The sequence below is a fragment of the Schistocerca nitens genome, chromosome 2, assembly GCF_023898315.1.
Source record: "Schistocerca nitens isolate TAMUIC-IGC-003100 chromosome 2, iqSchNite1.1, whole genome shotgun sequence".
Classification (NCBI taxonomy): domain Eukaryota; kingdom Metazoa; phylum Arthropoda; class Insecta; order Orthoptera; family Acrididae; genus Schistocerca; species Schistocerca nitens.
In genome coordinates this window covers 663,962,782-663,975,580 of record NC_064615.1, presented here as the reverse complement: position 1 = coordinate 663,975,580, position 12,799 = coordinate 663,962,782, and the positions used below count along the sequence as shown (strand labels likewise).

At 37.6% G+C, this 12,799-nt stretch overlaps 1 protein-coding gene across 2 annotated transcripts in view; it reads left to right on the top strand.

Moving 5' to 3' along the window:
* Positions 1-12,799, top strand: part of LOC126236775 (alanine--tRNA ligase, cytoplasmic) — a 205,355-nt gene that overhangs the window by 82,744 nt on the left and 109,812 nt on the right. For both annotated transcript variants that reach the window (XM_049946353.1, XM_049946352.1), the window contains exon 8: positions 7,251-7,377. In XM_049946353.1, the coding sequence (XP_049802310.1) occupies positions 7,251-7,377 (127 nt within the window). The remainder of the gene's footprint in view (positions 1-7,250; positions 7,378-12,799) is intronic.

The window sequence follows — 12,799 nt, the reverse complement described above, 5'->3', positions numbered from 1 at the left end:
CAAATCAGTGTGGAATGTTGTTGGAAGAGAGAGTAATGACTGGTGCAGGTAGTATTACTATTAAATACAATGATACCATCTTAACAAACAATACAAAAGTAGCTAATGTATTTAACCACTGTTTCTTAAGTATAGGTGAAAAAATTGGTGAGAATAGTTCAAAAGAAAAAGCCAAGCAGTACATGGAAGATCAGTTTTGAGAAATCCTTCTAAGATTAATTTTCATCTAACAACCCCTTGTGAAATAAGGAAAAATCATTAAATCTTTTTAAAAAAATTCTCTTTGAGTAGATGACATAAGAACATTCACCGGTATATTTGGGAAGGCAGGGGAACCAGATCTGTCATTGACTATATAATAACAGATCAGGAATTCAGGAAGGCTGTGAGGGACACACGTGTATTCAGGGGATTCTTTGATGACACTGATCATTATTTAATCTGCAGTTAAATTGGGATTGTGAGGCCGAAAGTGCAGGAGGTCAGGTCCATATGTAGGAGGAAAAGAGTGGAGAAACTTCAGGATAAGGAAATCAGGCACAAGTACATAACAGTGATCTCAGAAAGGTACCAGTTAGTTGAATGTAGTCAATTACAGTCATTGGAAAAGGAATGGACAAGGTACAGAGAAACAGTACTAGAAGTGGCTAAAGAATGTCTTGGAACAGTAGTTTGTAAAAGTAGGATGAAACAAACAGCTTGGTGGAATGACACAGTCAAGGCAGCCTGTAAAAGGAAAAAGAAGGCGTATCAAAAATGGCTACATACTAGAACTCAGGTAGACAGAGAAAGTTATGTTGAAGAAAGAAACAAAGCCAAACAGATAATTGCAGCATCCAAGAAGAAATCTTGGGAAGACTTTGGAAGCAGGTTGGAGACTATGGGTCAAGCTGCTGGAAAACCATTCTGGAGTGTATTAGCAGTCTTTGAAAGGGAGGTAAGAAGGAAATGACAAGTATTTTGGACAGGTCAGGAAAACTGCTGGTGAATCCTGTGGATGCCTTGGGCAGATGGAGGGAATATTTTGAAGAGTTGCTCAATGTAGGTGAAAATACGATCAGTAATGTTTCAGATTTCAAGGTAGAATGGGATAGGAATGATGATGGAAATAGGATCACATTTGAGGAAGTGGAGAAAATGGTCAATAGATTGCAGTGCAATAAAGCAGCTGGGGTGGATGAAATTAAGTCGGAACTCATCAAATGCAGTGGAATGTCAGGTCTTAAATGGCTACACAGGATAATTGAAATGGTCTGGGAGTCGGGACAGGTTCCATCAGACTGGACAAAAGCAGTAATCACACCAATCTTTAAACATGGAAACAGAAAAGATTGTAACAACTACAGAGGTATCTCTTTAATCAGCGTTGTGGGTAAAATCTTCTCAGGTATTGTTGAAAGGAAAGTGCGAGTATTAGTTGAGGACCAATTGGATGAAAATCAGTGTGGGTTTAGGCCTCTTAAGAGGTTGTCAGGACCAGATCTTTAGCTTGCGGCAAATAAATAAGCAGTCTTGCATATGCGGATGACTTAGTTGTGATGGCAGATTCGATTGGAAGTTTGCAAAGTAATATTTCAGAGCTAGATCAGAAATGTAAGGACTATGGTATGAAGATTAGCATCTCCAAAACGAAAGTAATGTCAGTGGGAAAGAAATATAAACGGATTGAGTGCCAAATAGGAGGAACAAAGTTAGAATAGGTGGACGGTTTCAAGTACTTAGGATGCATATTCTCACAGGATGGCAACATAGTGAAAGAACTGGAAGTGAAGTGTAGCAAAGCTAATGAAGTGAGTGCTCAGCTATGATCTACTCTCTTCTGCAAGAAGGAAGTCAGTACCAAGACTTAAGTTATCTGTGCACTGTTCAATCTTTCGACCAACTTTGTTGTATGGGAGCGAAAGCTGGGTGGATTCAGGTTACCTTATCAACAAGGTTGAGGTTACGGATATGAAAGTAGCTAGGATGATTGCAGGTACTAGTAGATGGGAACAATGGCAGGAGGGTGTCCACAATGAGGAAATCAAAGAAAAACTGGGAATGAACTCTATAGATGTAGCAGTCAGGGCGAACAGGCTTAGATGGTGGGGTCATGCTACACGCATGGGAGAAGCAAGGTTACCCAAGAGACTCATGGGTTCAGCAGTAGAGGGTAGGAGGAGTCAGGGCAGACCAAGGAGAAGGTACCTCAATTCGGTTAAGAATGATTTTGAAGTAACAGGTTTAACATCAGAAGAGGCACCAATGTTAGCACTGAATAGGGGATCATGGAGGGGGGCTATGCTCCAGACTGAACGCTGAAAAGCATAATCAGTCTTAGATGATGATGATGATGATGATGATGATGATGATGATGATGATGATGAGTAGATGACTTCTCCAACAAGATATTAAAACAATGTGGAGCAGTTAAGCTGTTGTTCTGAGTCATACATATAATGAATCATTAACACAAGGTATTTTCCCAGACAGGTTAAAATATGACATTGTCAAGCCTCTCGACAAGAAAGGGGATACCACAGATGTCAATAATTACTGGCTAGTAACTTTGCTTACATCATGTTCAAAAATCGTCGAGAAAGTAATGTATTCCAGAGTGGTTAGCCATCTCAACAGTAAAGGGATACTTAGTAAATCAAAGTTTGTATTTCAAAAATGCTGTTCTACTGGAACAGCAATATACAATTTTGCTGCACACATAATAGAGCATCTAAATAGTAAGATGTCATCAATAGGAATTTTCTGTGACTTGTCCAAAGCATTTTACTGTGTGAACCATGTCATTATGTTACAGAAATTACAATTCTACGGTATAAATGGAACAGCATATGAGTGGTTTAAGTCATATCTACAGAAAAGGAAGAAAAAGTTTCTTCATCTAACTGGGGTGAAATTACATTAGGTGTTCCATGGGCTTCGATCATGGGTCCCCTTCTGTTCTTGATATATGTAAATGACTTCCCTTCTTATCTGAAACAAGAAGTTAACTGACATTGTTCGATGATGATACAAGCATCATTAGTAATCCAGTAAAAGAAACTCCAATAGAAAATGATACAAGTAATTTCTTTGGATAGGTTATTGATCTGTTTTCTACAAATGGACTTGCTCTGAACTTTGAAAAAACACAGTACATCTGATTTTCTACTGCAAACTTTCTACTACAAAAGTAAGTAGCCAGGGTGGAGCATACTAAGTTTTTGGCTGTACATGTACATGAGAATCTTAATTGGAAATTCATATCTTGGATCTCCTAAAACGACTAGGATCAGTGGCTTTTTCAATCAGAATAATTGATAATTTTGAGGATATAGAAATCAGCAAGCTAACATATTTTCACTTGGATTTCATATGGATTAATATTTTGGGGTAACTCAACACTTAGGCAAAAAGTTTTCACTGCTCCAAAGAAAGTGGTCAGAATAATGTGTGGGGCTCATAGTCGCACATCTGTTTAAAAGGTTAGGAATTCTTACAACAGCCTCACAGTACATTTACTCAGTAATGAAACTGGTTCTCAACAGCATGGAGTTGTTTAAAAACAACAGTGACATTGATGATTATAATACTAGAAGAAAGACAGACTTACACTGTCCTCTGCTTGACCTGTCTTTGACACAGAAAGGGGAACAATATGCTGCTGTAAAACTTTTTGATAAATTTCCAGATGAACTAAAATGTCTGACAGAAAGCAGTAATAGTTTAAAAAATAAATTGAAATCATATATCCTTGACAACTCCTTCTATACCATAGATGAATTCTTGAATAGGAATAAATGAATCTATAGGTATCGTTTGCATTTTGTGCCATTTAATGGAATGCGATATGTGATAAAAACTTTAAGCTTAAAAACCTTGATTCATGTGTGCATTTCTTATGCAGTTGACACGTTCTACATCATCAACGGTTTCCGTGAGATTGATCAATGGAACACGTAACTAACAGCATTCTTTCATGATTGTTATACCAAGTGTTAGTGATGATTAAATTATGCTCTGTGCAAAATTCTACCAGGTGCTTTTCTTTTTCATTCCTTTCCCCCAGTCCATATACACTCACTGTTTTTCCTTTTCTTGAAGAAGAAATGCACAATTTTTCGCGGGTTTGTTTAGACAATGTGGGAGGATCGTAGAAATGCTTGACAAACTGTTGTTGGAGCCAAGAAACCTACTAAATTCATAAAAACTGTCTCATGCTGCAAGAATCTCAGTTTTTCATCATTGTGAATGTTACCCACCCCTGTTTATGCATTTCTCAGTGGTGAGAAGAGAAACAGCACACTTGAGGCCGATTTAGGTCAAGCATGTTGTCATTAGTAGAAGGAAAAAGGAAGGAATATTAGGGTTTAACATTCTGCCACCAAGGAGGTCATTAGAGACGGGGGGAGTCATTGGTGAAGGTTGGGGGGAAGGGGAGGGGGAAGGGGTTGGAATGTTGGACCTCCCAGATGTCTGTACTCTCTAAAAATATGCTAATATGTACCTATGGTGCTTTGTAACAGTAAGACTGCATGGGAAGTTTAACCAGTCACAGAATATCACCAATGATAACTTGGAAGCTATTATTAAATTTTTGATAGGATTTGCAAAACATTCGTTTTACATAACAAATGAATATGTAAATTTTGGTCTTTGTACAATTTTCTCCTGTGCTCTCAGTTACCAACTCTCCTCTGAAATGAGTTCAGTGACTGCAAACAGATTTGTTGTCATCTATAGACCACGTGACTAGAGTGATTCGCTGCCAGCTGCTATCAATTACATTGTAGCTTGGAATAATCCTATGACTTTATAAATAAAAACCCACATTATTATGTAAATACTTTAGTAGTGGCTATTATGTGAGTAACTGCTTCCATATTTATAACACCACAGCATTATTCATACTCACACTTTTTGTTAAGTGGTAGAGTTCGATCCTAAATTTGAGTCTGTTTACATTCTGTTACCTAACAATAGACAACCTACGAGTTCATCTTCATGGAATTGTAGAGTTCTACACTTGTGCTTATTGTGGTGTGATGTAAAAGAGAATTGACAGAAACAAGTTGACAATTTATTACTAGAAGTCATCAACAGCTGTAACTGCCTATGACATTCCACAGAAAATAACCAGGTATACTGGCTTTGTATGTTGTCTCAGTAGCAATAAGAATTTGCCTCATTTTAAGTATATGAGGGTGGAACAATAATGGTATTTCCAAAACCAATAAACAGTAAATACCTTCCTCCAGTTGTGAAGCATCAGTGTTGGCTGTTGTACATCGTGAGGTCCATGACAAGCAATTAAAGTGATGTAGTCCACACCCATTTGTACTCTATATCTATACCCTGCAAACAACTGTGAAGTATGGGGCAAAGGGATCCTCTTGTTGTACAACTTACGAGAGGGTACCCAAGAAAAAACCGGAGTTACATTGCTATGGGTGGAGCTTGTGTAGTATGTATTTCTGCCACTAAACATGTATAGCGCAACTCCTTGCCAGTTCACTGCTGCCTGTGTTGTCGACCTGGCTGGGTGTGTTCATCTGCAGTGTTCGTTTTTGGTAGTGTCATTTTATTCTTCTTTTGTTTTTTATAATGGCAAGTTCAAGTGAACAATGTGCACCTGTGAAATATTGTTCTCTGCTCAGTAAAAATGCTGCTGAAGCTATTTTAATGTTGAAAACAGCTTTCCAAGATGACGCTATGGGAAAAACTCAAGTGTATGAGTGGTTTGCTCGATTTAAAGATGATGACATGTCAGTTGATGACAAACCTCATTCTGGACATCCATCATCTACCCGAATCAACGAAAATATTGAATAAATTCGAGAGCTTGTGTCACAGACCATTGACAGACAACTGATCAACTGTCAGAGATTGGTGGGTTACTCAGTTCAGCAAATTTGTGGCAGACAGTAGACTGGTTCTTTCACCATGACAAGGCTTCTGCACAAACAGCCATCACTGTTAGACAGTTTTTGGCTAAAAATGGCATGGTTCCACTGCCCCCATACACCTTACTCAGCTGACCTGGCTCCTTGCTACTTCTTATTTTCATGCATGAAAAGAGGCATCAAAGGACACCGATTTGACTACATTGAAGAAGTTAAGAAAAAAGCAGGGCGGAACTGTCGGCCATTTCTAAAGATGACTACACAAAATGTTTTGAACAGTGGAAGCACCAGTGGGACAAATATATTAGTTGCAATAGAGAGTATTTCAAAGGGGATAAGGTAGTTTTAAAAAAAAAAAAAAAAAAAAAAAAAAAGCTTTCAAAAATAATTCCAGTTTTTTTTTTTTTTTGTGACCCCTCATATTAGAGCTGCTTCTCATCCCATTTAAGTACAGTGTGTGGGAAGGATAGCTAGAATGCCTCTGTTGCACTGTAATTAATGTGAACTTGTCTTCATGGTTTATACAGGAATGATACATAGGAGGTTGTAATATATCTGTAAATTCCTCGTTTCATTGCAAACAAACTTTTACAAGATAGTTGGTGTCTACCTTCAAGAATGTACTACTTCAGATTTTTTAGCATCTTTGTGATTCTCTCACATGTGTCAAACCTGTGACCCTTTGTCCTGATCATCTTTGAATATATTCAGTATCCCATAATAGGCGTATTTGGAATGGCTCCCATACACTTGATCAGTATTCTAGGATGGATTTAACAGCGTTTTGGAAGCTATTTCCTTTGGATACTGAATACAGTTATCTAGTATTTTACTAATGAACTGAAGTCTAAAATAGGATTCTACATTTTTTCGTTTTGAGAGGTGCAAAATGCTCTATTTCTGACTATTTAAAGTCAGTTGCCAATTTTTGCACCACTTTAAGATCCTATAAAGATTTGACTGTATATTTGTGTAGCTTTTCTGGACAGTACTTTATTATAATTAATGGCATCATATGCAAAAACTAGGATGATACTGTGAATATTGTCTATCATTTTATTAATGTACAACACAAACACTTAGGATCCCAACACACTCTGGAGCATTCCTGAACTTTTGCCATTTGTTGTAGCTTGTAGCTGAAATAGCTTTCATATTGGAAAATTGTGTCACTTATGTCACTTGCTCCAAGAATAGCTAAACCTCTATGAAATTATTAACATTGTACTCTAGTATGATGTCAATAAATTTTAAATGTTCTGAATTGATTTTTCTTATTTTATTTATAAATTATTAAATTACTCTTTGATTGCTAAAGGTGATTTTTTTTTATTTTATTTTTTTTTTTTTTTTTTTTTTTTTATGTTCTAGTTATGTGCTGCGACGGATATTGCGACGTGCTGTTCGTTATGCTACAGAAAAATTAAATGCAAAGCCTAGGTTCTTTGCCTGTTTGGTTCACACAGTGGTTGATTTATTAGGAGAAACGTTTCCTGAGGTAGTTAGTACATCTATTTTCTAATTACTTTGGCTCAGTTTTTTGTGGAACCTTTGCAGTTTATTTTTATTTTATTATGTATTTTTTGAAATGTATACTGTCTCTTTTTCCAAGTTTGGTTAGAATTAGTGCTTAACCTGTTATAGAATGTATTGCTCTTTAGGAGACAGAGATATGTGTGTTTCTTCTATGTGGACATTTTTAATCGTCACAGTGACACAAGTGTTATAGCTTTCTACAAAAACAGTGGCATATTAAGACACAGAGATTGTTTGAAAGGAATACATAAATTTCTTTCCAATGATCTTGATTAAGGGTCTCCATGTTTTTCCTAAATTACACCTGAAGATGGTTCCTTCAGCAAATTCATTGTGGATTCCTAGTCTATCTGAGCCAGTGGTCCACCCCTAATGATCTAGGTGTTGATGGACATTGAACTACAATCTTCCCTTATTAACGCATCTAGGTCACCTTCCCCCATCCATTTAGGCAAATAAATTGTATCCTATTGACTAACATAATCTTCTGAAAGGCAAGTATGATCCACTGAACACCTCTCCCTGACAGATGCTACAAGCAGGAGTCTCCTGTCAGAACAAGAAACAGTTTTGTTAGTTGACACTATGCTGTATGTGAGGAAAGACCTACAATTTGTGTTAAAGAAAATTAGAGGTAACGTTCGGTGACACACTGTAATTGATGGATGGGGGATGGGAGAGTGCGAAAGGTGACACTGAACATTGGCCATTCAGAAAGTTGGTACTAGTAATATAAAAATTTTGTCTCTTGCTCACAAAATAAAACCCCTTTTTAAAGAAACTGTAGAAATCTATATACCTTCTTCTTCTTCTTCCATTTCAACATTTTGTGGTACATTAAATCAATTAATTTTGAATGCTCTGTGCCTTTCAATTAGCCCAGTATCTTTTCATTCTTTCTGATCTTTCTTTCCTTTCTTCTTCAGTGATTTGATTTATTCATTTGGTTTTTATTTTGAGGTGGAACCTCTCCGTCTTGTCCCCCTTTTTATTTATTTATTTATTTATGGGAAAACTCTCTGACCCTTTTGAGACATAAACTGGTGTACAGCAAGGAAAGGACTCTCCCCACTGCTATTTAACTGTGCCCTAGAGAAAGTATGGGAGAACAAAAAACAGACATAGAAAAAAGTAATGGAATCTAGAAGTAGAAAGTTGAACTGACCTTCCAACTCACCAAAAACACTTAACAAGAAGTCCCTTGTATGGAATTCAAAAATAAGACATTAGAATACAGTAATCAAACTGAAAGCCTTGTATGCGGCTGACACATTGTCCACCACCAACCGTGGTTCAGGTGAAAGGCAGGAGACCAAAGAAAGGAAGATATTAAGAAAAAGTCTTGGGCCTAGATTCCACAACAAAATTATTCACATGCAAACTGCTTCACATCGAAAACAAAACCCTTTACCAAACTACTGAAAAACTCTGACACAATGAGGAAAAGAAGAATTGATTTTTATAGAGACATCCTCAGAATGAACACAAACAGTTTAACAAAAATATTTTTTTGACTGCTTCTGCACCAAAGAAAGTCCAATCAAATTGGTAATAATAATAATAATAATAATTCAATGGTATCTGTTCTTTCGAGAATAGTTACTATCTTCATATATAGTTAAATGGCTACCCGACCATTGACCTTCATCTGTGTGAATGCGCACAGGTTGCCTGAACTCTTACGGGAATCGTCACCATAGTGTGCGCAAGTAATGAGTGGATGGACAAATATGTGTTAGGAACATTATGTATGCAGATTGTGGACAGTTGGGAATGTGGGTCTCACGAGAAGCATGCAAGGGATAAGTCCCTGCAGTCACACTATTCATCTATGTCCTCGGTGGCTCAGATAGATAGAGCGTCTGCCATGTCAGCAGGAGATCCTGGGTTCGAGTCCCAGTTGGGGCACACATTTTCGGCTGTTCCCATCGAGGTATGTCAACAACACCTGTCAGCGGCTGAGTGTTTCAATTAATTATCATTTATTCTAGAGAAGCTGCACTGTCATCAATGGTATCTGTTCTTTCGAGAACAGTTACTATATCCATATATACTTCTGTTTTACTCAATGACTTTCCATCAGTTACTATGAATTGTGACCCCTCTGTCAGGAAATCACAAATCCAGTCACATAACTGAGATACTTGGTCCTCACTTCAAGGAAACAACCTCCGGGCAGTAAAACCGTTCCCAACTGCTTGGACAACCTCCTCCCGACCATCTCGGCGAGAAGAGGTCCTTCTGACCAGGTTGCAGATTGGGCATTGTCGGTTTAGCCACCGCTACCTGCTCTCCGGTGACCCAGCCCCGCAGTGCCCTTGTGGTCATGCATTAACAGTGCGCCATGTTTTATTGTCGTGTCCCCGTTTTAGTCAATCTCGTGTTGTCCTGTCTCTGCCATCTACTTCACAGGATATTTTAGTGGATGACGCTCGAGCAGCTGCTCGTGTTCTTCGTTTCATTACTTTGACTGGATTGTCCAAAGACATCTTACTCTTTCATTTATTTTATCTGCATCTTTGTAAGAACTTTCTGGTGTCCCCCCCTCCCCTTGAGTTTTACTAGATTCTATGTGCTCTAACAATTGTGACTGGGCGCTAATGACCTCAGTAGTTGAGCGCCGTTAAACACCCCCCCCACCCCCACCCCAAAAAAAAAAAAAAAAAAAAACTGAGATGATATTCCATAAGCATGCAGTTTGACTACAAGCCACTTGTGAGGTACAGTGTCAAAAGCCTTCTGGAAATCTAGATATACAGAATCAATTTGAAAGAGCTAGTTGTGTTTTACAAGAACAATGTTTTCTAAATCCATGTTGACTGTGTATCAATAGACTGTTCTCTTCGAGGTAATTCATAATGTTCACAACAATATATGTTCCACAATCCTGTTGCATACTGACGTTAATGTATGGGCCTGTAATTTAGTGGACCACTCCTAGTGCCTTTCCTGAATATTGGCGTGACCTGTGCAGCTTTCCAGTCAATTAGTATACAATCCAGACCAGAAGGCTTGGTTTTATTAAATTATTTAAGTTACTTCACTACTCCGGGATATCTACTTCTAAGTTACTCACATTGGCAGTATGTCTTGGCACTAGTATATTTTACATACAACCAGAATCTCTTTGAATTCTCCACCACATTTCGAGACAAAGTTTCATTGTGGAAACTATTATAAGCATCTCATGCTGAAGTCTGCACTAATTTCTGTACTTCTGTAAAAGATCAGCAATCTTGGAGATTACATGTTTGTTTAAATTTGGCATGTTTTTTTGTTTCTGCAACAGTGTTCTTACCCGTTTCATGTACCAAGGGGGGTCAACTCTGTCGTTTGTTGATTTATTTGATACAAATCTTTCAGTTGTGGTTGATACTATTTCTTTGAATAAAAGTCACATCTGGTCTACTCTTACTGTGTTAATTTGGAAGGTGTGGCAATAGTATCTCAGAAAGTCATCAGGTCAATTTTTATCTTTTTTTTTTTTTTTTAATAAGTATATTTTTTGTTTATTTTTGTAGAACCTGGAGGTTAAAATATTCAGTCTTGCTATGATAACCGTGAGTTTACTAATCACGTAGCCATTTTGATGCTTGTTATTTGCTCAAAATTATTTGTGGCTAAGAGGTCAAGTGTGTTCTCAGAACTGTTTACTATCTGAGTGAGCTCATAAATTTAATGCTTGAAATAATAATCAGAGAATGTGCTTAGCATAATTTCAGATGATGTTTTATGTGTATCTCTGGAATGAAGCATATTTTGCAACATATCATCGTAAATTGAAGCCACCACCCACTAAAATTGTGAGTCTGGTACGAGTTTGAAATTAGACTTAAGTTCTCTCTGATCCTTTCAGCAATTGTATCGTCTGAGTTGGGAGGTCAGTAAAAGGATGCAATTCTTATTTTATTCTGATTGCCAAGAATGGCCTCTACCCATAGTAAGTTACAGGAACTACCTACTTCAATTTCGCTGCAAGATAAACTACTTCTAACAGCAATAAATGCACCACTACCAACTGTGTTTAGCCTATCCTTTCTGAAAACCATTAGGTCATTCACAAAAATTTTGGGCTTAACTTTTCTCTGGCTTTAGCCAGCTTTCAGAGCCTATAAAGATTTGAGTATCAGTGCTTCCTATTAGCGCTTGGAGCTCTGGTACTTTACCACCACAGCTCCGACATTCTACAACTGTTATATCAATGGTTACTGGATCTATGTTCTTCCTGTGTTCAACCTGAACCATTTGAAATTGGAAACCCTTTTTGTGTTTGCCCAAGATCCTCTAATTTAAAAACTCAGCCACCCTATGGTGCAGGTCGAGGAATCTGTAGCCTACAAGGTCACAGAACCATCTGAGCCTCTGATTCAGACCCTCCGCTCGACTCTGCCTCTTCTTATCCAATCCTTCTTGAAGAACTGGTACTTCTGATACCATGTTGGTGATGCCTTTTTGATTACTATTTTCAGGAGAATGGAATTCCCCAAGGTAGTTATGTTGTAATAAAAATAAATAAATAATATTAAATATGCATATGAAAACCCTTGTGAATTGATATAAGGCAATTGCGTTATTAGAAATATTCTGTGCTTATATGAAATTTTAGGCTGTCGGACTTAGTTTGTTACTTCTTCAATTGTAGCTGCAGACAGTGAACTTTAAGTACACCGGCACTTGTCATAATTAAGAAAATCCTCCTTACTTGGTTTCACTTGGATAAGAAATACTTAATACTGGTATCAAATTTATTTCTTATTTCAGACATGTGTGATATAAAATACTCATAGCCCGTCATCCTCTGTGCGGCACTACTTAACAGAACTTCTACATTTGTTTTTAATAAATCTTAAATTTGTGATATCCTGGAGGCAATAGGGCTTGATGCTCTTTGTCAGCTTCTCTTTTACTTAATGGAATGGATATGTCAGCTTATCCTGTGTATTTTAGAATACTACAAGAAATTAAAAGATTATATACGTAATATAATAGTCCAATATAATAGAGGGAAACATTCCACGTGGGAAAAATATATCTAAAAACAAAGATGATGTGACTTACCGAACGAAAGCGCTGGCAGGTCGATAGACACACAAACAAACACAAACACACAGACAAAATTCAGGCTTTCGCAACAAACTGTTGCCTCATCAGGAAAGAGGGGAAGGAGAGGGAAAGATGAAAGGATGTGGGTTTTAAGGGAGAGGGTAAGGAGTCATTCCAATCCCGGCAGGGGAAAGACTTACCTTAGGGGGAAAAAAGGACAGGTCTTGGTCTTTAAATATGTCTTTGTGTCTGTATATGTGTGGATGGATATGTGTATGTGTGCGAGTGTATACCTGTCCTTTTTTCCCCCTAAGGTAAGTCTTTCCGCTCCCGGGATTGGA